Genomic DNA, 25395 nt, shown 5'->3' on the forward strand with positions numbered 1-25395 from the left:
AAACACAGGACTCCCATGGGGAACTGGACGGGATTTCTGATTGAAACAGTGTGGTATTTTGTTTACTGAAACTGGGTAATAAGTATTTACTGAAAACAGGTATCAAATCACACATAAAGAAATTTTAAATAGAAAGGCTAAATCCACTTAAATGACAAGCCAAAGCTAATCCTGCACATTCCCTTATTTGTCTGCACCGGAGCAGATCCATCTCACACACTCTGCTACCTACACTCTGCAAACTCTATTACTCTGCAATAAATGTTTTGACTCCATTTGTTTCCAAATCCCATGGCTCCTCCTATTCTGAACTCAAAATCTGTACAGATACAACATCCCTCTCCTAACTTGTTGCACTTCACAGACCTCTGTACATGCTACAGAACCAGGTATGCAACCAAATTAATACTATGACAAGTCTTTTAGGATAAAGGAATTTTCTATGCCCTTTCACTATGAAAACGCACTAAAGGATAACATTAAGAATTATATTAATGAGTGTATATGTACATGAAAAAGGTATACATGAAGATTCGTACATTCACAAAATGTAAGAACTATAAAGAAAAATAAAGATATTCATTACCAAAGTTGGATCTCCTGAAATAATGTAAATGGATCCTTAGTAAATCCCAGATTTGTGCCAAGCACAGCACAGAGATGAGCAGTGACACACTGACCCGACGCAGCCCGAACCCGCACCGCGCTCACCTGCACCGACTGCTGACACTGGAGAGCTGGGTCGTGCCGCGCTAATTACCGCCGTCTCTCATTACAGCCCCTTCACAGGCTGCCATGCCTCGCTTCACAAGGGTAAGTCATTACGCTCCCGGTTTGGTTTTTTCCACTTTCCTTTAGGCTCGAACATCCCCCACATCCTCCCCCGGGCCGGACGGAGAGAAGGGCCAGGAGGGAGCAGTCCCGGCCCGGCCGAGGCTCAGCAGCCCCGGGGCACCACCGGTCCGGGGGACCCCGAGGGGCTCGGGGCAGGCGGCAGCGCCCGGTACCGCCACCCTTCCTCCCACACCGACACTCGTGGAACATCTGCCCCTAAATAAGCGTTAAAAGCTCTTAAAAACACAAGCAAGCACAGGCGGTGCGGTCCTCCCGTGCCATCCCCACCCGGAGCACCAGCGGAGCGGGGCGAGGGCGTGAGGAGATGGAGGTCGGACGCGTCCCGTTCCCCTGACCTGGAGCTGGCGGAGTCCCTCCCGACCCGCCTCCGCTCCGTGCGGGTCCCCCGGGCAGCTCCGCCGACCCGCTTCAGGTCTGCCGGCAGCGTCCACCTGCCCAGCCCCGAGGGACAGCACTCACCTTGCGCCCTCCTGCTCCTGCTCGGCTCCCGGCATGCGGCTCCCGGAGCTGCCGCGCCGGCCCAGCCCGGCAGAGCGGCCGCAGGGTGGGCAGGGCGCGGGGTTCGGGCTCCCGGCGCGGGGAGGGCTGTGCGTGTCCCTGGGAGTGCTCGGCGGCTCCGCCCGCCCCGCCCGGCTCTCCGCCCGCCCCGCTCTCCGCCCGCCCCGACTCCCGCCTGCCGAGGGTGGGCGTCTTGTCCTTCCCTTCAGCTCCTCCGCTCCGGGTCCCATCTCAACTACCCACCCTGGCTTCGCTGTCCCGGCCTCCCCGAGATCCCTCGCGTCCCACCCGGGAAGCCACGGTGGTGGTCGGAGCAGTTCGGGAAGCAGACCGACCAAAAAAGGCCCAGGGCACCGGCTCCACACTAAGAACCTCAAACATTAACGGCAAGAGACCATTAGGTGAAAAACCTGGTGGAAGTATGACAAATACTGTACAGGTGGCAACAGGCATGTGCGTTTTGGATGAAAGAAGTAGTATGGAAATACACTCACAAGTCCTATTGATCAGGAAAAGAAATAGCAATCCAAAGATGGAAGGAAGTAGAGGAACTGAAGTAGCACTTCAGATCAGGGACTACCTGGTATGTATTTGTACTCTGTCTGATAATGTTATATTCTGTGACCAAAGCCCATATGTACTAGATCAGTATAATAATAAATATTAGCAATTTCACCACTTAAACAAAATGCAAGTTCAACTGAATTGTAGGTGGAAGGTCCCTTACAGGAGTAAACAGCCAATGGAAAACCAGTAATAAAGAAGTAGCTCACCAGACTTTGTAGCCCAGACACCAGAAACTTTCAGCCTATTTTATAAGCCTATAAAATTACCACTTACTTATGCACACAGGGAATGAAGAATTAGTTGATGTACATTTATAATTATAGAACGAAGTGGAAGCTGCTCAACCACATGAACTAAAAGTGTTATCTGAGGAGATGGAACACTTTTTAGTAATTACTGATTTAATTCCTGGGATTTAAAACAATAAATTATATAATGCAGCTTGCAATTGTTCAGCATTTCTAAATCTTAACAAGCATGACATTTTCTTTAGTATGCAAAATATAAAATGCAAGCATTAAACTTACTACTTCAGTACAAAACACTATCTTAAAAATACAGTGGTATTTGAAGGGTTGTTTTTAATAAGCCAATTCAAGGGTAAAACCAGGAATATTCACATAAATGTACCTGCATTTCTCAGGTCTGAAAGCAGTCTAAGCAGAGGGTAAAGTTCAGAAATATGAATCCTGCCCTGCTTTGCTGATTCACTGTCACTATTATTCCCACTCCACCCTCAGTAGCTGAGCATTGTCCAACTGTTCTGCAAAGGGATGGTGGTTTCCTTCCTAACACCTAAACACACCTTGGCGCGTTTGCAAAAGCTACAATAAAGAGCAGTCAGTTTCCTTTCTGTTGATGACTCATGACTTTTACGGGTACATCCCCTGTATTAGACATTGCTGAAGATAAGTAGGTCTAATTCTATTCTCACTTTTAATTATTTTGAAATAAGTATGATGTAACTGACAGCAATGAAATCACTCCTGGTTTTCATCAAAATTAAAGAGGAGTCATTTTTGCAAACCAGTTTCCCATCAAGCAATGCACTTCCAGAGGAGCAGTACCAGAGAGGGGCTGAAACAGGCCTCTGCAGAGTCTGCCCCGAGGTAACTCGCACTTCAGAGGTCTCTGTGGGGTGTTGAAAAGGAAATAAAACCCATTACTTCATGTCTGCCCCAAACCTACTTCCTCCTCCTCCTGTGGTACCTGCCGTGCCGCCCTCTGCCTCCCTCCATGCTCCATCGTGATGACTTGCTGCAGTGGGGCCACAGAACTCTGGGACATGAATCACTGCCCTGCTGTTCTGTCACGTAAGTTATTGCAAAATGGCAAAAGCTGCAATAATGATCTCCCTAACCAAGTCCACTGACTGGTCACAGACTGTTGAAAGAAGTACCATTACAGCTCAAGACTAAGACATGAAACGCTGAGTTCTGCCTTCAGCTGACACCAGCCCCATCTCTCCTCAATGGTTCTGATTTACTTGGAGATTGAAGCAGGACTAGGAATTGTGGGATAGAAACCCAAAGATGCAAAAGGTATAAGCATTGTACACATCTTCTGTTAATGCACATAGCAAACTATCTGAGATCATATAAGCAATTCAAGTGTTCAGGAAGTTTCAGACTCATTACAGGTTTTTCTAGAACATTTTAAGTTGAACTGTGTCATATCAAAAGTCCATTACAAAAACCTTCATTTACCTGAGTAACATAAGGAATCAGAGTGGTTTCAAGGCTTATCCCTGAAATTACAGTTGGAATAGTGCTTTGAAATCCACTTGGACAAAAAAGCCCACACAGAAATCTTAGGTATTTATCATATCCTATTTTGACAGTATGAATCCAGTCCAGGTTATCAGTTTTGTAGTTGGTGTGGACAGTTTTCACTTGGCATGCACAGCCAACAGGTACTGCTGGGAGACCTTCAAGGATATAAAATCACATAAAGGCAATTTTATTAAAAAATAAAATCAAATCAGACGCAGTCTGCCCAATACAGCAGTTTTAGAAAGTTTTTTACAGTTGCTTAATTATAATAAACACCCACCAAAATAGCTGTATTCCTTCCTTTCCTTTCCTTTCCTTTCTGTATGGTATGAGCAGCAGTTACCAAGTGTGGTGGGCTGTGTGCTGTGTGTAAAGTGTACAGGATAAAACTATTGCCCTCTTAAGCAATTTCTTCTTATACTACTAAGAAAAGTCTAATGAATGAAACTCCACAAAAATATTTCATTTTGATATTTAACTTCCCAATGATAGTTTCATAAAAAATTTATTTCTGCAAAAGTCAGCTACATTCTATTTTCAACAACTGATATGATCATGTACAGGTACAAATTATGGCAACAATGATACTCATCGTTCGAACTGTTGAACACAACACTGTATCTTCAGCCTTCAGTTTTCCATGTCTCTTCCAGCTTCCCAGGAAACATGTTGTAAAATATCCAAACAGTGTCCACACACTTCAGTGTAGCAGAAATTAAAGGGATCCTTGCACTATAAACATTCTGTTTAGAGTTTATTCATGCTTGAAAATAGTAGCAAGCTAACCTTTAACATGTGTGTTACCGTATTTGTCTTTTTAAAAAGTAATTTTTACAAGTATTTTTGCTGTTATAAAATAAAGAATTCTTGCCAGTTCAGCACTCTGTCCTTCCATCATCTCAATATACACAATACTTTTCTAATTGTTTTAAGAACTGTGGCTTTGTAAAAAAACTAAATCAGATTAAGTATCACTTCTCTCACTTTTGTACATTTTAAGTTTTAACCTAAATTTTCAATTAATTATATCGTCTTTCTTCTTAGTACATACAATATACTGTTTCTACCTTAAGCTAGGAAGGAATGAAGGAATGTTGCTGCCCCACCTTCCCAAATGGATTTGACTGTCATCTGCATAGACCTTTTATAATTAACAAATGAGATTTGCAGGATTGTACAGCACATTTTGAAGAAATAAAAAGATTAATGACAAGTGATTCTTTGCACAACTGCCTTTGTCCCTTTTCAAAATACAGCTTTCTTAGGGCTCAAAATGAAAACTTATTTAGTTTCCTAATACCATTTCTGCTACTGAATTTAATGGAACAAGGAAATCATCCCAGTCTTCAGTCTAGCATAACATGTGAGCTGGGACTTGCCAGGGTGAAAGCAGCATTACCTTCACCAGCTGCCTAAGAATTGCCTCCTCATGTCTTGCAGCTTTTGCCTTTCTATGCTCAGCAGATCTCCAGCACACAAACTGTCACCTCTGCCTGGGTGTTATCCATCCAAACTCTTTCTTTAGTAAAATAACAAGAATTGCACCCAATCAAGATCATTCATAGCTGATTTTAGTGGAGGAGCATTTACCTTTGAATGACTCTCCGTGTTTTGAAAATTTTTCAACTTCAATGAATGGGAAAACATGGAGAATTTTGTCTTTGATACAGCCCAAGGCACTGCATTAAAAAATCATAGAAGGTGTAGATGATTCACTATGTAGGCAAAACTACGTAAACTTACTGATCTATTACAAGTTTTGAGGTTTTCCAGTTAGTGTTCTTTGAAATGCAGAAAGGAGGAAGAGTAAGGAACAGTACATTAATGGACAAGGCCCTCCAGATCCAACACATACATCTAATTGACCACAGAATTCCATATTACAATTGCAAAGCACATTCTGCCATCGATGGTTATGGTCAAATAATTGTTACAGCACTTTCTTACTCCACCTGTGACAGCCACCTCAGGAGTCTTTTATTTGGAAATTCAAATGATTAAATATAAACTGACACAAAAAACACAAACAAATCCCAAACCAAAACAAAAACAACTCATGAAAACAATGCTGGAGCTTTAAAGCTACTCAGCCAAAATCATCCCTTGTTTAATAGTTCTATCTCATGCTATTAAAATGGATAACACAATGTAACAGTTAGCAATGCCTAATTCTCATCTATCAAAACTGAGAGAATATTTGAGGTATTGGAGTTCTCCCTAAAGTAGCTTCCTGTTACTGGAATGTGAATGCAGGTTCAGTGAGAGGGAATCTGCCTCCAGGAACAAAATTAGCAAAGGCACATCAGTGAGGTGTCCTTTGTTTTTGTTGTTATCATATTATAATAGTGCTCAGAGCTGCAGTTTATATAGATGTGTTTTACTTATGAGGGACATTTTGGATGAAGATTTACCCACCTGGTCACTGCAGGAAACAGGACATGCATGTTCTTGCCTGTAGGTAAACACGTCCAGTTGTAGTTTTTGCTTTTTTTCTTAATAGAACACCAGTAACAGTACAGTCTCTAATTCACGAAGTAATGATAAATACTGTGAACTGCAAAGTAACTCACAGGCTTCTGTTTATTGGTTGTCTCAAAACATGTTATTTCTGCCTGTTAACTGTCCTGGCTTGTTTGACCCCAGGTGATTTTGTAGCATCATGTCCTTGAAGGATAACATGAACACCCCCATAAAGCATCCTCATCTTATGGCTGAACAAATCCAGAATGATACCTTCAATATAAAATCTGCTCTTCCTGCTACCTTCTCTTTCAAGTATTTTTATATTACCCCTTCCAGTAAGAAAACAGAAAACTTTGTTTCCATGGTATCATTCAGCATAGGGAGGACCTATAGTTTCGTCTATTATAAAAATGATACTTCAGCCTCAGTATGGTGCTATTTGTGAGTCGTCACAGCCAGACTGGGGAGCAAAGACAGGAGCTTAATGCAGAAGAGGGAGACATGCAGTCATCTGAAATGAAATCCTGAGACACATTAACATCTGGGAAAAAGAGGAGACTGAGGAAAGGAGCTCAAACATTTCTAAAAGGAAATTATTTCTTCAGATAGAGAATTTCTTGATCTCACTTTTGGCATTTTATCTCGCTTCTGAAAAAAATCCTGCTTTCATTCACTACTACACTCCTGCCATCACATACATCAGCACTTAAAACTAGAGGCTGGACTACAAAATTTACTAAGACTTAATGTTCCAAGCTATTTTATGTCCAGTTGCAAAATATTTTCCATCTAAAAATAATAAATTTTGATTATGGCATCTGTAAACAGTGTAATATCATGCCATTTAAACTATAACAGGAATAATTTTGAAATCTATTCTCTTCTGTTTTTCCATGCTGCCCCTTTCAAATAATGAAAGACTTTTTATAAAACCCCAACAGATTAAAGTTTACTGGCCACAAAAAATGGAATAGCCGATCATCTTCAGGGACCATTTGTTCCTTCAAGTATATTTAGTGCTGAGACACTGTGGTAGTTAAAGCACAAACAGAGGCTGTTGATAAAGTGGCAATGCATAACAACGTTGCAATGTATTATAAAGGAGCAATTGCCTGCAGTTCATCAGTGTGGATATGGCAATGAAGTTCTGCTTTACATATTCCAGGCACCAAGAACTTTGTAGCAGTGATTACAGGAGGTTCTTCTTCCCCTGTAAATGGTAAAGAAAAGTGAGCTTCATCAATTGCAACACTGACTTTGTACTTGGTCAACATTTTAGAAACAATGCAAAGAAAACTTAGGAAAAGCCTCTGGACCATCCTGGCATACACACCCCTGAGGCTGAACTACCATGCTCAACAGCACCTTATCTAAGGAAACAATACTAATTCTCTCCCCAGACAGGGCTCCTTAAGGAAGATCTTATTAGTGAATGGACCCAGTAAAGGTTTGGTTGATGGTGCTTCCTCGAAATGAAACTGGTTTGAACTTCAGTTGAGGATGCCCAGTATGATGACGTCTCTGAGAATCTTGCCTTTGCACAGGAACTGCACTTAAAGAGAGAAACTATTCCAAATTATGTGACTTATGATTTTAATTCCAAAGATTAAATTTCCTTTAAAGAAGAAACAAAAGATCTACTTTGAGATGCTCATGACAGAGTCATCCATGTCTGTTCTGACCAAGTAATGGGTAAAAAAATAGGTAGAAAGAACAGAAATGGAAGTGTCAACTCAGTATAATGACTTGGACATGCCCATTTCTTACAACAAGAATGAAAGCTAAAAAATTCTATTTACTCTTCTCATTATCAGGCATATATTTATTAGAGCTATAAATATTTTGTATGTCTGGGACAGTAAAGATTCAATGGGTGGCACTCTAATAGGCAGATGATGCTCAGTTCTAGATACTGTCTTCCTTCCATCCTGTACCTAATTAGGATCTGGTTTGGATGAGGGGAGGTTTGAGGGAGAGTCAGTCAGGGGGCTGCTTCTGTATAAGGACAGTAAATGGGAAAAGGGCAGAAATTATTGTGGTTTCTTAAGACACTGGAACATCAGTGCTAAGATCCAACCCTACTAGGCAAAGCTATAATGTTTAATCTCTCCAGCTGAAGCATGTTAACAAGTAGGTATGTGACTAGAGATTTAATTACTGGAAAGACTGGCTCTTTCTTCCAGTGTCCCCTTGCAGCTGGGATACCCAGCTGACAGCTCAATGATTGAATCAGGAGGGGAACACTGGGAAAGCATTCTTACAGAGAGGCCATACATTCTCAACCAGCATCCTACTGCCACCCAAAACTGGAACTGTTACAGTCATCAACATCCCACAACTGTGAGAAAAGGCTTGAGTTGGGAGATGGGAGGAAATTAAAGAATACAGTATTAATTTTGAAAACAGAGTATTTGTGGCCTAAATAATTAAGTCAGTAAATCTCTATTTTTTCCACTTGAATTTTTTTTCAGGTTTTAACTATTTTGTCCTATAGACTATCTAGCTTATAAATATACATGCTCTGTCTGTAAATAAACATCTATATTCTCCTCCTCCAAGATAATTCTAGCATCAGAAATTAGTTATGAATTATCTTATTAATAATAAAAAAATAATTCATTTAGCCAAGAGAAAAGTCCAGCAGATTAGTTCACTGTCAACACTCACTGCAGAAAGCAGAACAGCATCCCACCATCCAAATGCAATATTCACCTTTTGTAGCTGCATAAGGAAAATCTCAGCAAAAAGCTCTTTGGGCATACGAAAACAATTGCTGGAACATTCCACACTGATGGAGTTGTGATGCCAGTTTAATATACTGTAAAGTCAAATCAGTTTTTTTATATAGCCTGAGGCAAAATTTACACCATCTAAAAGGAGGTGTCTAAGCTGGGTATCTATTTTGGAGAGTTACTTCCAAGCATTTAAATTCCTCCACTGAAAGCCATTTGTTCATTCCCCCAGCCCTGTATCTGATGAGAAGCCTGATGTCACTCTGAAACTTGAGTTAACCACAGTACAGACGATATCTCTAGAGGTTTTAGTATCTGCTGGAGCAAAATAGGGTGTCAGGTTTAGATTTATGGCTGTCTGTGAGAATACTTCAGCAGATGACCCTCTTGATTAAACCACACAGCTGTCAGCCATAATCCCAGCTGCCAAGGAATCCCTGGAAGAAATAAGCCATCCCTTCAAGAATTAGTGAGAAGTGTCTTATTAATAGAATTTTAGTGAACTCTTACCTCACTCACCCTAAGATTCCCCCCACTGCCATTATAAGTTAAGAAAAATTCATTTTTCTAAAGTTACTGAAACGTATTTTACCATCTTTACACAATGCTTACCTTTCTCTGCAGCCTTCTAAGTGGCTCCTCATGTATTATCTTACCTATTTCCAGATGGGAGAAATATGCTCACAGTAACTGAATAAATTTTTGAAGCACTGCTGTATCTTACCTAAACCTGATGATGAAGAAACGCTTCCTGTAATCGAAGATGTTTCCATTTGGTCTGTCAATAGTCCTTCCATTAAAGGCAAAGATAATTCAGATGAAGGAACAGACGAATCATAGATCCCAGAATCTCGAGGCATGTCTTTGGAAGCTTTACCTATGTGTAACAACGGCTGAAGAACAGAACTGCCACCACCTTGAATGTCCTGAGTTTCTATATCTTCTCCAAGGTTTAAGTGCTGAATTGTACAGTGAGAGTCTGAATTTCCTGCTGAAATAATATTTAAATCTGTTTTCAGGTAAAATTCGCTATCCATCACCTGTTTATTCACTAAGTCATTTAAAACCAAGCCTGAATCAAATTTTTCCATGACAGGCTCTGAGTAATGTAAAGAAGGTGGAGGGAAGGGAATAAACTGTTTCTCAAACCAATTTGGTTCCTGATCAATGAACTGATGCATATTGCAAATAGCAACATAAAGGGACCTCCCAGATTTGCTCCTGAAATAATTCCTTTTACTGATGTTAACAGGAAACACCTCTGAATCCTGTGCACCGAGATCTCTGGAGTGTAAGTGTGAATACAGCTGAGGGAGATGGTCCATGAGTTTGTATTTTGTGCTCAGATCAAGAATAGCAGGGATGTCTCCTTCGCAGGAGTAATCAAAGTAGACTGCAATGAACTTGCACAGGTCGGCTGAATTCTGCTTTGCTTGACGAAGCTTCTCTGCAACAGTCAACACAGCAAAGAGGAAGAGTTCTCCCTTTGCTGCATCTTTGGTTACCCCTCTGTGCTTCCAATTCTTTTTTTCAACGAAGTATTTCATTCCTTTGGAACATACAATGATGATAAACTGGGACTCATTTATTTTTTTAATTAGCCACTCTTTCTGATCTTCTTTACAATTTCTTACGTCTTCCCACAAATCTAAAGCCACCTGGAAAAGAAGAAAAAAAAACCATTTTGGTTGATAATTATTTTTATATTATTACATATATTTGCTAATAAAACTTAAATGTTATACTCAGCCTGTATTTATCTGACAATAGAAAATTATTGATAAGTTTAACAACAGCTTGTCCCTGATGAAAACACAAGTGTTTTACAAGAAAAATAAGTAATAATTATCATAGCATTGACAGTGGACAAACTGGAATCAGGGAGATGAACTATGTCAGTAGGCCTCACACAGGCACGGCCTCACACTCTTGCTAAATTTGGCTTGTGGGCTGATAATTTCCCTGGGCTCAGGAAGTGGGTAAACCTCTAACAAAAAAACCAAACCAAACCAAAACAAAAACAAAAAAAAAACCCACAAAACAGAATGCTAATTACTATATGAACCCATTTTGCTGCTCACTTATTTCTTAAAGAAAAACATACCTAATTATGCCAGCATTGCATACAAATTTATGGAACCAATGTGGAATTGCAAAGCAGCTGAATGTAAATCAAGTAGTTCCTTAAAAATACAAGCAGTATGGACTTTATACATAGCAATGTCTCTTGGGGAATAAAAAGAACATAGAAAATGGAGTTGGATCAAGTAAGTTGTGATTGACTTATGTGATCAAATTAGATCTTATCAATGTACAATAAACAACTGAGCCTGCCTCAAACAACTTAACCATTGTACATCTGTATCCATAATGTGCTGAATGTAATGGAAATAACATAATCACAGAATTGTTTACATTGAAAAAGACCTTTCAAATCAAGTCCAAACACTAACCCAGCACTGCCAAGTGTACCACTAAACCATGCCCCTAAGTGCCATATTCATTTATCATTTTTTGCATATTAATGTAGTCTGATGCCAAGAATTTTCATATCTAGATAGAAACATAATTAGTGCCTATACTATCAAGTGCTTCTGGTTTGGAAGCAAAACAGCAGCATCTTTATCTGACAAGTTCTGAAAATTTTATCCTAAGGGTTGTTTTATTTTTTATTTTGTCAAACTTTCTGATCATCTACATGGTCTGAAATGTCTGTGTACACCAATAAGAACACAGTGCTTTACCTCACAGAAGGAGGAATGAGTAGTAGGATAACAGAGAAAAAAAACAGATGCAAAAAGCTTGCATAGTAGACACACAACAAAAGCACTTGTAAAATCTTTGAAGCATTTTTCCAGAGATCAAAGATTTTTGCTATGCTATATCACCCACAGCAGAGTGGAAAACTCTGCCCTATCAGAAGGCAGAGTAAATGGATGTCCAGAACACAAGGACTTACAAAAACTGTTACCACACAGCCAGCTACTGCAGGAAAGTGATCCTGCCTGAAGAGTCAGGCAGTTGGACTCGCTGATCATTGGGGGTTCTTCCAACTGGAAAATTCTATTCTATGCAGGGGGGAGAGAAGTCATTTTACTGCTCTTGGGAGATATCTGAGAAAGGTACAATGCAGGTAGTAATCCAGTCTGATCTACTATCTCTGAGAAAGGATTTTTATTATGGTCATATTATTTTAAATGGCTATTAAATGCCACAGGTTTTCTCCTTTATGAGAAAACATTCCTGTTCCATATGAAAAATACTTGTGTATCTGTTCAGTTATGCATTAAACATCACTTTTTATATTAAACTCCACAGCTTTAATAACAACATTTATTATTTCTGTATGTAGATGATATCAATATTTGTTACATAAATTTTAAATGATGCCAGAGCCCAGATATTCCATGGTACACAGTTACAGCAGAACCAGCTCACCTTAACCCTGTTCCAAAGAGCTACATTGTGGCAGGGCTAAAGTACATCGCTAAAAGGAGGATTCAAAAAGTTATTTATAAAGCATCTTACCTGAACTATTTTAAACAGAGGAATAAATTATGACACCACTAAAGATGAGACCTCCGCTGTGTTACCCTGTTTGGGCACCAGGGAGCAGACCTGCTGTGAGGAAACCCCGCTCCAGCTCATCCTGTTCACAGCCCAGGGGCGGAGGGAAAAGGCAGCAAAAGAGACTAACGATTGTCCTGCCTTTTGCCATTTGGAAAGTGAAAGACAGGCCACATACTGATTAAGTTTCAGAAAGCAGTTTAAGACTCTGAGCCCGGTCAGTCAAAGTAACAATTGGAATGTTCCTCTGAGAGCTTTCAATCAAAATCAAGAAAAACAGTTGCTGATTTCAGAGCATTAAGAGAAAGGAAGTAAAAAAAAAAAATTAAAATTATATATTAATATCAACAATTAATCCTAATTAAAGATTTTGCTCTATGTGTAGGAGCTTTGACAGATTCAACTATATTTAAATTACAATCCAATACACATTTTAGGAATACTGAAGTATATCAGCTAGACACCAACACCTCTTTATGACTGCTGACTATAAAGATTCAAGATCCCCTATACAGAAAGGTGAACATGGCTGAATGAAGGTCCTGGAATCCTATTTTCCCAATTTTCCACTATTCTCTTGCCTTTTTTTTTTTTTAAATCTATGTGATCTGTTCATTTCCCCAAGTAAAGAAAATTTCTGCAGATAATATTTCGAAGAATAAGAAAAGTTATCTCTGAGCTGTGAAAAGGAGAGACTGAAATACCCCATTTTCAAGTACTTAGTTTTGGGAGTGCTGTTTCAACTAAGGAAAAGTTGTTTACAGAAGAAATGAGTTTACCTCACAGCCACAAAAGTCCTGAAGAAAATAAGCAAAGCACTGGATCACATTAATGTGCTTCTGGCAATCTTTACTGGAATAGCAGATGAACACTTTTGGCCGGGGACGAAGCCTTTCCACATGGAGACCTGCAGCATATGCTGAAGATTCTGAGCTCTCCTCATCTAGATGGGAATATATATTTTCTAAATTGGAAGAGAAAAGAATGTTCACACCATAAAGCTTGATTTTGGTTTGGTTTTTTAGAACTTTTGTAGGCTCTTTACTAATGCATACAATAAGGACTTTTCTCAAGATTTTTGTTTCCTTTCCATCCTGAAAAACAAAAGTTGCACACACGCTGTTTATCCAGCTTATGAGTTACTACATGTGGGATACACTTTGAAAGTGAAATGTGCAGTTATTTCTGTATAACTCAGAAAACTCAAGGAAGGTTTATTTTATAAATAGAATGAGGTTGTTTCACCTTTATCCAGCTTCAATAGTCTTCACATCTCTGGTCAAATATTATAAACATGGAAGATGTATCATCATTAAGAGTTTCCTAATAGTCTCTTGTTTAAAAAAATAAACCACAACACAAGGCAGGTAAGAAAATGCAACTCCAGAAACACAGATCCCTTCAGAATATCTTAGAGGATCTCTCTAGTGTATACATACACACACGTGTTTGGACATTAATTTGACATTAAACTGAATTAAGATATAATTAATTTAAATCAAAATAACTATTAGTGTTTCTTTCCTTGCATAAATACTTTTATGCTTTAACATAAAAGTCTGGCCTTATGCCAGACTAATTCAATCTAGTTCTACAGCTGATAAAGCTAGTTTGGAATAAAGCAAGACTATTTCAAAATACAAATATCCATCTAGGGATTTAATTCAGAACAATTCATGAGGAATAAGTATTCTGGAACAACTCTCTCTGTAGACAAATCCCCAGTCATTTGTCTGGGTTTCTTGTTGGAACTGTGCTAGCTGTGAGCAAAGGGATAGCTGCAGAAGACCAGAAGGTAAAAGGATTTAACCCAGCTGGCATAGAGCTCTCGCAGTATATCTCAGTGCCAAAATTCAGGTGGATAGCAAAGATATGTGAGGTTTGGAGAAGTAATCTCTTTTTCCATATTCATGAAACCACATGATTCTCTAAATTCTATATAAAATGCTGATGGATTTTTAACATCTCAATGTATCAAGTGCTGCTTGCCAGCTCCTGCATACAGAGAAGAGAGAAGTCAGCAAGGAGGGATGGAATCTAAGTTAGAAAAACATCTGCAAGCAAGACTTGGAAAGAGTAAATTTAGGAAGATGGCTTGGGATGAAATGTAAAGGCAGCTTCCAGTAAAGTGAGCAAATCTGGAATAATAGATATATTCCAGACAGCACTCTAAATTGTATTGGCATGACATGGCTTTACTTTCCTTCTGATTTAAAATAAATATGAATTGGACATTTCTGAGTGAAATAAGGGAATGTTTAAAACATATCAATTTTCAAATCTGTTTGTAATCTACATGATCACGTAGTACTTTCTCAAATAAAAAATCACATGAAACAAAAAATATTTCCTAACAGTAGTTCTTTTGTTCCTACAGTGAAGTCTTGATTTGTGATACAATACTGTCTAGGCAACAAATTACCACCAAGCAGATTAAGAATTTGCTACAAGTTTCAACACACAAAAAAGCTGTGGGGAGGAAGGACAGAATAAAAGAAAAGAAAGTTCTTCAGATAAAGGTATTTTTAGAACTAACCTACCAATTAAGACTATTTTGGTTGCAAAAGTGTATCTTCAAATGGAGCTCTGCATTGAATGGCCCCTCTTACCTTGTTGTTTCTTGCGACACATCACTGTGAAAAGTGTTGCAAAAGCTGAAATGACAACTAAAGGGACTGTGATGGCAACGGCCCTTATCGGTCCAGCCCATGGAGAGTGCACTTGGGAAAATAAAGCAGAATTATTCATATGCAAATTAGCTATATTACAATTGTCTAACCAAATCACACTGGGAACACAAAGCTGCTGCAGTAAACTACTTCAAGTAATTCTCAAATATACACTAGGATCAAACATCATGTTCTGCTCCATTTTTAATGGGGTTTGTGCTGACTGCATTAGAGTGACCAACACAAGTACCAAGAGCTGCAAGTCAACCCACACCTTCCCAGGAGAACAACCCTACACCATTCAATGGTCATTTGGACCTGACATGGTTTTGTTCCAGGGTGTTGAACCAGCCACTCAGAAAGAACTGTCTGGCTGCAGATATGACCTTTAGCAATGGCCATTAGGATTCAGCCCATTTGGCCCATTATCTCCACTTGTGGCTGTTCTGTGCCTGCAGCTACATCCTGAAATCCCTGTGTAACTCCTCAAACACGGGTTTGATTCATTGGCATGCAAAGCATTCCCTGGACAGGTTTCTCAGACTGCTTGGCTTGATTTCAGGGCTGAAGGACAGGGGCAGGTGACGTGTTTGGGCTCCTCTCACACTTCCCTGACATTATTTCCACACTATAACACATGTCAGAGGGATGCAATTAAGGTTATGATTCTTCATATCCACATATCCAACAAAAGCCACTCTCCCACACAGATTTCCAATGATGTCTTGATCTAAACTCCACTAAATACAAATTCACAGAGCCGCACATGTTTATGTACAAGTGTGCATGTCTACTCTCTTTTCATCAGTTCAAAAAATCACAGCATAATTATCTCAATAGTCTTGATTATGGCAAACAAAGGTCAAATCAAGACTTATTTCCAACATATTTAAAACTGAAACTAAATTAATAAGGTAAATATAGTATATTGTTTAAAAAACAGAACTCATACCTGGTTTTAGTGCATAGTGCATCGTTTTCCGTGTTGTATTGGTGTCATCAACCAGCTTTGAAAAGTAAAACAAGAATTTTATTTATTTTCTACAATACGTAAATAATTATAAAAGCTTTCAGGATCAAATGTGAAGCAACTTATTGTTCAAAAAGTTAAAACTAAAGCAAGCACAAACCAGTATAATAAAAACTAACCAAACTAAAGAATTACGAGTTTAAAAAGATAAAAATCAAAGTCCAGGAATTATGCAGGGCTACAACGTCAATATAAGGCACAGATGAAATGGCCACACCCTCAGAGAAGCAAAGTTATGGAAAGGTCAAAAACAATCCAAAAAATTTACATGCCCAAGGTACTTCAGTAGGGATGCCTGAAGTCCAGTTTTATTGATTATTTATGTGATTTGAAATACTTTCATTTTAGTTAATTTTTCCATTAACATTCACATTTGGCTGCTGGACAGAAGACAATTTATAAATATTACCTCAATTATGTAATCCCCCGGAGATACATTTTGAAGAACACAACTTGTAGTGTCTGTGTTCTGCTCCTATATCAAAGCAAAAATACTTTGCAAGCCATTCAAATACTTTTAAAACCAAATAAAGAATACATTGACAATGATTTAGAAATATGAGGTGCCCTCTTCTATTAACACACCCTAAACCAGCAAAACGAAGTCACTCCATTCAACTATACAATCCTCTGTCTGCAGAACTAAAATGATTAATTATAAAAGCAACCCCCTCATTCAGTCTAATACATGAACTCTACATTATGTCCTGAAGCTCCACAGCTTTCAGAGATTCAGGATGAACGGTTTGCCAGTGAGGACAAACTTGCCATTGGATAATATCCAAAGTTAAGGAAGACAACAAAGCAAATTGCAGCTCCCATGCCAAGACTTGGGCACAGACAGGGCTGTACAAACCACAGAGAGTCTAATTCCAGCCTAAACACAGACTAAACCAAGAGCTACCCCCTGATACCAGCTCGAGGTGGGTAATATACCAAGTGGTCAAATCTGGTGCAAAGGTGAAATTAAAAAGTAGGAAATAATATGTATAACAAAAATAATAAAGTTGCAGTTTGAAGTACTAATTAGTTGCAATGTTTTCAAGAGAGAGAACAGTCTCTCCCCATTTGCTTATATTGTCCAGGTCCAACAGAGCCCTCTAGCCTGGTTTAGACTGATGAGTTCTATCATCAACAATTATTATCCACATAAATAACACCAAAGAGTTTTAAAATTTTAAAACTGATACTATTTGATATTAAGTTTTTTAAGTTTCTCTGAGACTCAAGAATATCACATGTTCTTAGATTTGGTGCTTTTAAGGTTGCAAAACTTGGCCACGTACCTGTTTGCAGGTTTTTTGCTTAAACAGCCCTTCATGCTTGAGTTTGTAGTGAAGAAAGTAATACCTAAACCCGAAGTTGTGAGGTGCATGATCAAAGGACACTTGCATGTTAAAACCCTGCTGGGTCACATTCACATTCCTTGGCTTCCAGTCTGTCAGAGGAGATATTCATGAATTGGAAAATGACTCTTCAAGTACAGCAAGTTTTTGTAAGATGAATATACAAAAAGTATTACATTTTACTTACAAGGTTTGCAGACAAGGTTTTCTGGCTGTAGCAACAATTCACATGCTACAAATATACAGAAAAATTATTAATCATACTATATCAATATGCTATGCTATTTCAACAAAAAAAGAACACAGGCAAAAATAAGGAGTTCACCAGTTTCAATACCTCCACTTTTTTCCCCCAGACTCTTATATGCCTGGACTAAATATACTTTGCAAACTTGGCTTCTTTGTTACAATCTGAAGTTCCTTCTCACCTTTATATGAGAAACACAGGTCCACTAATTTGAAAAAAACATTCTTTAGTGAGACAAAAGGGATAACACCAGGCACAGCACTTCAGAAGAGGAAGTTGAAACCAGCCTTTAATGCATTTATTCAGAGTAAGTATGTATGCTGAGCACTATGACAAATGTTACTGTGGTCTGCCTTAACACAGACTTGAAAATACTTTAAGAAAATTTTATAGGGCAAAAAAAACAACACTAAGAAGAACAAATATCAACATTTCACTCCAAAGGGTAGTTGCAGTTTCTCATCATATTCTGTAAGCACTGAGGAGCTTATTCAAGTTTCTTCTCTAGACCTCCATTGAGAATTGCTAAGTAATTTCAGGAAATTCAACTTGATATGCTGCTATCTAACTTTGGATGTACTCACCTACATCTATCTCTAGATATCTGTTTTTAAACTGATCTCAAAAACCAAAAAACAACCTGCACTTCTACAAAATGTCCAGAGAGGGGCAAACCATCTCCATGACTTAAATGTTTCTGAGAACCACGGGAGCAATCCTGCTGGAAGGATACCTGAGAGAATCTCAGGCCTGCATGAGACTTATCTTCTGGTTGCTGCCTAATACGTATTCTACACCACACAATTCATCTGGCATGGAAATTCTTTCCACTTAACACCCAGATTCTCCTTCCAAGACTGTGTCAGTCTGAGACCAGCTCAGATGGTCACAGCATGGTGCTAATGATACCAAGGTGGTGGGTTTGATCTCTGTATGGGCCATTCACTTTAGACCTGGGCTTGATGCTCCTCATGGGTCCCTTCCAACTCAGAATACTGTGATTTAGTCTTAACCTAGACTCATCTATCATCATCATCCACTACACTGCTTTGATGGGAAAACCAAAAAGCCGGGGAAAGGGACCCGCACTGAAGTGACAATATGCAATAGTGTATCAGTGATAATATGTAATACTGTATGACATGCAGTACTTACGTCTAGTTCGGAAGAAAAATGGGTGATAATTACTTTCGTTTTTAATGGAAGGAAAAGGAACAATCTTTACAAAGTAATCTGTTTCAAACTTCAAATTCACAAAGGGTTGGGATTCCATTCCCTACAAAAATACATGATTGCAACATATTTTAAAATTTACTATCACAACTGAGAGTATTTTTCAAAACAAGCCCACAGTTTTGCAATCAAAAGCAGAAATTAATACACTAAGAATCCTCATCTGCTCCTCCATTTCACTTTGACATGAGGAATCTCAATACTGAGTTGGATGTGGGCACCTCTGCTACAAGGAAGGGCTGGGAGGACTGGGGTTGTTCAGCCTGGAAAAGAGAAGACCTAATTGGGGCCCTCCAGTACCTGAAGGGATCCTGCAAGAAAGCTGGAGAGAAACTATTTACAAGCACCTGGAGTGACAGGACAATGGGAAATGACTTCAAAATGAGAGTAGGTTTAGATCAGATATTAGGAAGAAATTCTTCACTGTGAGGGTGGGGAGGCCCTGGCACAGGTTGTCCAGGGAAGCTGTGGCTGCCCCTTCCCTGAAAGTGTTGAGGGCCAGGCTGGATGGGGCTCTGAGAAACCTGGGATAGTGGGAGGTTGCCTGCCTATGGCAGGGGTGTGGAATGAGATGAGCTTTGAGGTTCCTCCCAACCCAAACCATTCTATGATGATAAACACTTTTGAGACTACTCACATAACCAAATAACCATGAAACTTTTCTTGAAACAAAACACTTACAGTTCGTTTAAAACTGGGGCTGAGCTGCTTCGGATCTTTCAAAATCATCTGCTGGCATTGTCTTCCCTCTGATTTTAACTCCTCAAGTATTACTCGAAATCCTTTAAGGTATTCAATCCCTACAAACAGAAGGGAAAAAAAAAGAAAACAAACATTTTAAAATGCATCATGTGATATTTTTATATAACTCGAATATATTTAATTAGTTTTTAAAATAGAACTTACCAGTCATATGAAATGTTTGTACTTAATATCCATTGTTGTATGTCAGTTCTTCCACATATCCTTTCTTGGCTATCTAGAACTCAGTCTTTGGCAAAGGCTGCAATTAATTACTACATACTTGTGCAATGCTTAGAGCACAGGGGCCCACAGCTCAGCTGGGGCTTCCAAATTATCACTGCAATGTAAGTTACTGTTACCTTCTTCACCCTCAGGAATACTTCATGGTAACTTCAATTTCCACTGTTAGCAATGAAATACAACATTTTGCTGGCAAATTACAGAAATATTCCTTTATAACATTTTCTCATAACTTCTGAGACTACCAGATTAAAGTGGTAGCGATTGTTGCAACTTCTTTAGTTCTAGAACAGTATGGGATAACAGAAAATTTGACTTAAATGGAATGGAATTTATTCCAGTTGTGTATACTTCCAGTTATTTGTAACTGATGCCAGAACTACACCCATTTTGTTCACATTAACACAACTGATCTCAGCACAGTGTCTTTACAATGTACAGAATTACTGCATTACATGACTAAACTGAGTCACGGTGCTGTGAATGTCCCAGGACAGTGCCAGTGTCACCCTGGACAGTTTTGTGGCTCAGGCATCAAAGACGCTGCATTGCCCTTCAAGACTAACTATCGCTACTCAATCTAATGACATCTTTTCAACAGTGTTACATATGGCAAAACAAATATTTATTCAAGACACAGACACAGCTTTCATAAGCTAAATACTATATCAACCAAAAATTAATTAATTTCAGTTTATGTTATGCTTGTCAAATAAAAAATTAAAATCCCATTTCCCTCTACTGCTCACCGATGGCATTTGCTGTCCAAAGTACCACCACAGCAACCTGTTCCTGGCAGGCAAACTGGCTGAGAGTGATGTTCTGCACATCCCCAATCATGTGTCTCCCCACTGAGTTCAGGTAAGGTGTGCAGTCTGAAAATACAGAAAACTTTCAGAAAAATATTTTAGCTGATGAATATTTCCTAACATTTCTTCAAGACTGAGCAAAGTAAAAACACAAGTGCACTGTTTTCTATCAAAAATAAGTACTGTGTAGTAAGTCTAAATGAAGTTTTTGTCTCAAGATACAAAAACCCACAAAACTTTACAAAGCATTGAGCACAACCTCCTTTACCAGTTGCAAAACTCTAGTTCACAGACTCCCAGGGAAATTACGTTTACACCACCAGTGTAGCCTGTTCCACATGACACATGTTGGGGCTCCCAAAAGAGAGCAACTTTTTCTCATAATGGTTCAAAAGAATATAAGGACTGACATTAATTTTGTGCATGTGCAGTGCTCAGAGCAAGAGAATGTTGGTCAATGATCAGGCACATATGAGAACAATAAACCACATAAAGCTTGAGAACTGGTGCTCAAGAAATGCTTTTTAACCACAATATTGCCTGATCCTGACCACACAGAACCTACTGCCTAAATCCACCTCCCCTCTGCCGTCTATTCACACCCCTGCAGACCATTCCACTGCCACTGGATACACTCAGGACTGGGTTTGTCTTGCTATCATCACAAAATACGGTGTATTCCCTGAAGTTACAGCTCCACAACCATGTGATTACAGAACACTTTAGCCTTCATTAAGGAAACAAATCATAGGAAAAACATTCCTGACTTTGTTGTTGACTTAACCATGTCTTTATGCATTCAAAACAAGAAAACGAATAATCCCAAATTCTATTACTTTTAAAGCCTTACAATATTTAGGCTCCTATTTTGTGGCAGGAACAGAAGTAGCAGCCAGGGAATTCAACAGTTCTGGAGCACAGGACATATGAAGATGTGTGTGCACAAATTCTGCTTCTGAACTAGTGAAGCCAACAAAATCCAGAAGTTGACCAGTAGACTGTATTTATTACTGACTGATGATTAATTCTAAGAAACTGAGATAATCTACATGCTATGTGTTTCTTTATACAGAGCTTGTAGAAAAGAAGCATGAAAAATCAAGTGCTATGACATGCCAGTACAGGAAATTTGAATTTAATTCAGAGGTGTGATCTCAAAGGCAAGGAAAGAAAAATTATTAACTGTAAAGAAGATTTAGAAAATTACTTTTTACTGTGAAAAACCAGAGCAAGGGGTCTTTTATATAACTGTCCCAGACACAATAGAATAGTTCGTACCACGGCGCCTTTAACAAAAGCTGGGCTTTGGTACTTCCACTGCTGTTTGTAGAATTCTGTTGCTATGAGTGAAGGCAGTGACAGCATGAACTTCCTCTTAGGAGGAGAGAGGATCTCTTTCAATGGAAAGTTTGAAGTAACTGCTTTTTGCAGTGTCTGGATCCAATTAATAGCAACCCCCAGATTTTGGATCCTGGTTACTAGAATTTTATGGTCAAATGACAATTTGCCAAAACGAAATATAGCACAAATGTCTGAAGTTTGGCTGCAAGTTACTGATTCACATTTTTAAAGATTTAGGAAGAAAATAGCATGGAAAAACCACACTTTTCAGGAAATCACTTCTTTTACTTGAATACAAGTGACATACTAAAAAGTACAAACATTTGTGTTTCACCTGAACAAACAATCTAACCAAGTACTTTAACAACATAACCCACAGTTTGCTAGAGTTGCTGTGTGGCAAAATAAAAGCCTTTAAATCACAGCCTGAAAGCCAAATTCTCTTTTGTGTTGGTTTATTCACAGTATGTGTTTTCATATCACGTGAGCTCTTTAGTCTTCATATCAGTGAACTCTTTTCCTAGTACTGCAGAACTCAAATAACTCCTTTGTCCAGGAAGCATTCAGTGCCAACAGAATTTGGAGTTAATACTTCTCATTGGCTAAACACAGTTTCTGGTGCCAGAATTAATGGAAAAAGCATGACACATACTGGGACTTAAACAGACTCATTGTGTTAACTAAATGTGGGGATCTCTGTTCTGACTGGTATTATTTCCTGTTTTTATGTAGATAAAAAAATCATACCTCTTTTGTAGTGACCACCTACCTCTTGTATAATCTGACTGAGTTGGATTTTGCTCATTTTAAATACTAAAATAAAATTAGTTTAAAAAAGAATTCACAGTGAAGGATTGCAAATTCAGAAATTAACATAAAAACAGAGGATAAAAGGATGATCAGAGTGAAACAAAACACTGCTGTTAGGTTTCCTGAGGCATCTTCTTGATGAAATTTTACCTACATGCAGCATCTGAAGTAATTTCTTTGGGTAAGCAGGAAAAATAACCTGTGACTTGCACTGGCATTAAAACAAACATTACAGCTCTAAATTAGGACCTTGACTGTACATTGAGTTTATCCTGATGATGGCCATTAACTGCCCACATAAGGATAAATTCCTAACATGGTCAGTAGTCCTACTGTGACAAAGACAACAAAGATGACAAAAACCTGATATAAAATCCCCAACAATAAGACACAGCCATTTAGCAGATGTTTGAAGAGGTCTGAAGTATTATTGCTGCAACCTGCTTATCACTGTTATTATGCCAGAGATTACTTTGTTCTTGGTTCAGTTGCAAAACAGAGCACATCTGCTGCAGCTCTACACCCATCTGTCTCCACTAAAAACACAGACAACAGTTCTCCACTAGCCTGGGCCTTTAAGAATGTAGCAATGAAAAGTTCTAACTGATTCAACTAGATGAAGGGATGCTATTCAATATTCTTCAATATTCATATTCAATCTTAATCACTACAAAGACATTTTAATATATTATCTGTATGCAAATAAAAACTGCACTTCATTCCATTTTCACCCAAAATTACACATCAGAGAAAAAAAGTATAAAGTTCAAAATAATCCCTTCCTATGAGTTTGTGTGTACTAAACCCTTCAGTGACTACATTCTTTCACAGAATAAAATAATTTTCTCTAATTTTCCACTTGAATACTGGGCAGATGATGCAGGCCAATCTGAAAGTGAAACTACTGCAAATTCTTAGATTTATTATCAGCGAAACACAGGAAGATCTACCAGACCCAGCAGACACAACTCTAGATTTTAAAATTGTATCAATACTGAAGAGCTTATGCTATTCTTAGAGCCATTTCTAAAAGATACCTTGCTACATACTGACAACTCTGGTGGAATCCTTGATTTCTGTGAACACAGTGCAGATTTTCAACTTACTGTCGTATTTAAAGGTGATATTGAGCAGTCCATTGTTCTTTGTGACTGATGACAGGCCCTGCAGAGAAACATCAGAAAAATAATTAGAATAAGGCAAGCTAGTTTGAACTTAAGTATATTTTTATTTTGTAACCAAGAGGATCATAGACCCTCATCATTTTTTCCTTCTGTTTGGGCACCCCATCCATCAGTCTGAACTCGGGCAATGACAGAACAGACTGCACACACCCGTATGCACTCACCAGGCTCATCAACTTCCCAAATGTAATACCCAAAGAAGAGAAATGAAAGTCTGAACATAATATTTGAAGTAGTATCATTCCATGAAAGAAAGGCAAATCACATCATTATTCACCATTAGCTTTAATAAAATATCCTGGTTTACATAAAATTGAATCTGGTTCACTGCTACAATACAAACAGCAAAAATCAACAGTGTAGAAGGACTGCAGATGGTGTCAGGATCGTGCCCGAGCAAACCCCAGGTGTCACTTCACAGACACAGGGATGGACAAAGAGAAACAATGAGTGAGGTGCTCCCTTGAAAGACAAAAGGTAAAACACTACCTAAAGGATGAAAGCAACTCAGATCTTGATAGTATTGTTAGAAGTTAAATTTCTAATCTCACTTTCTTCTTAGGTGGCTTTTTATCTGTTTAACTCTGATTTAGTTTGGCACTGACCCAGCTGTTGTACAAAAAGACTTCCTGAAACAGGAAGAAGTCTTTTTTTTTAAGTCATAACTTTTCTATTAATACCTGTTCTATGCTGACTCATTTTCTGTTTCTCTAAATTTTATTAGATGTCATTTAACCTACTACTACATCAAAACAAAGACATGATGTATTTGATTAAAAAACTACAAAAAAGTAACTTTCATATTTATAAAGGCAGATATATAAAGACTTTCCATATTTATAAAGGAAGATAAACCACCACATTGTTCCTTGTCTTCCTTTTGTCCTAAAGCTGAAGTTTTGAGAGACATAAATTTTACCAAATCCCATAGAAAAATGGCACAAATAATTTAAACCATTAGATGGGATTTTTTTATATCCTATATTAAAAAAACCCCAACTTTTCACCACACCTTTAATAGCATTTCTACTGGAATTATGGTGACATCACAAAATACTCAACAGTAAAAATATAAATCCACACAGGACAGCCATTGATAATGTAGATGCAAAAAGCAGATACAACATAAGCCAAACTCTGCTGAACTTGAGCAGCATGTAAGACTTACTGGTTATAAAAATTTGCTCCCAAGTGTATAAAAAAGGCTGCAGTACAAAGTGAAAGAATTAGGGTTTCCCTAAAGTGTTGAACTAGATAATTGGCATATTAGTTAAACTTGTTAAAACTG

General features: G+C 38.5%; 2 protein-coding genes across 7 annotated transcripts in view; both read right to left on the reverse strand.

The window, feature by feature from the left end:
• The window catches only part of ARHGEF3 (Rho guanine nucleotide exchange factor 3), a 112056-nt gene extending 109490 nt beyond the window's left edge, over window positions 1-2566 (reverse strand). For 2 of the 3 annotated variants that reach the window (XM_071550789.1, XM_071550784.1), the window contains exon 1: window positions 1315-1459. In XM_071550789.1, coding sequence (XP_071406890.1) covers window positions 1315-1349 — 35 coding nt within the window. In that variant the 5' untranslated portion in view covers window positions 1350-1459. Of the gene's footprint in view, window positions 1-1314; window positions 1460-2550 lie in introns of those variants that run through there. The other variant, XM_071550788.1, reaches the window with a different exon arrangement.
• Window positions 2567-4106: 1540 nt separating this feature from the next.
• IL17RD (interleukin 17 receptor D) overlaps window positions 4107-25395 on the reverse strand; it is a 44336-nt gene continuing 23047 nt past the window's right edge. Inside the window, exons 2-13 of one of the 4 annotated variants that reach the window (XM_071550793.1) lie at window positions 24030-24087; window positions 20713-20838; window positions 19661-19779; window positions 18902-19022; window positions 17687-17731; window positions 17440-17591; window positions 16563-16628; window positions 16076-16130; window positions 15064-15174; window positions 13234-13397; window positions 9612-10545; window positions 4107-7365 (exon numbers count right to left, since the gene is read on the reverse strand). In XM_071550793.1, coding sequence (XP_071406894.1) covers window positions 7250-7365; window positions 9612-10545; window positions 13234-13397; window positions 15064-15174; window positions 16076-16130; window positions 16563-16628; window positions 17440-17591; window positions 17687-17731; window positions 18902-19022; window positions 19661-19779; window positions 20713-20838; window positions 24030-24087 — 2067 coding nt within the window. In that variant the 3' untranslated portion in view covers window positions 4107-7249. Of the gene's footprint in view, window positions 7366-9611; window positions 10546-13233; window positions 13419-15063; window positions 15175-16075; window positions 16131-16562; window positions 16629-17439; window positions 17592-17686; window positions 17732-18901; window positions 19023-19660; window positions 19780-19885; window positions 19932-20712; window positions 20855-24029; window positions 24088-25395 lie in introns of those variants that run through there. The other 3 variants (XM_071550792.1, XM_071550794.1, XM_071550795.1) reach the window with 3 other exon arrangements.

The sequence above is a fragment of the Pithys albifrons genome, chromosome 3 (genome assembly GCF_047495875.1).
Source record: "Pithys albifrons albifrons isolate INPA30051 chromosome 3, PitAlb_v1, whole genome shotgun sequence".
Taxonomy (NCBI): Eukaryota; Metazoa; Chordata; class Aves; order Passeriformes; family Thamnophilidae; genus Pithys; species Pithys albifrons.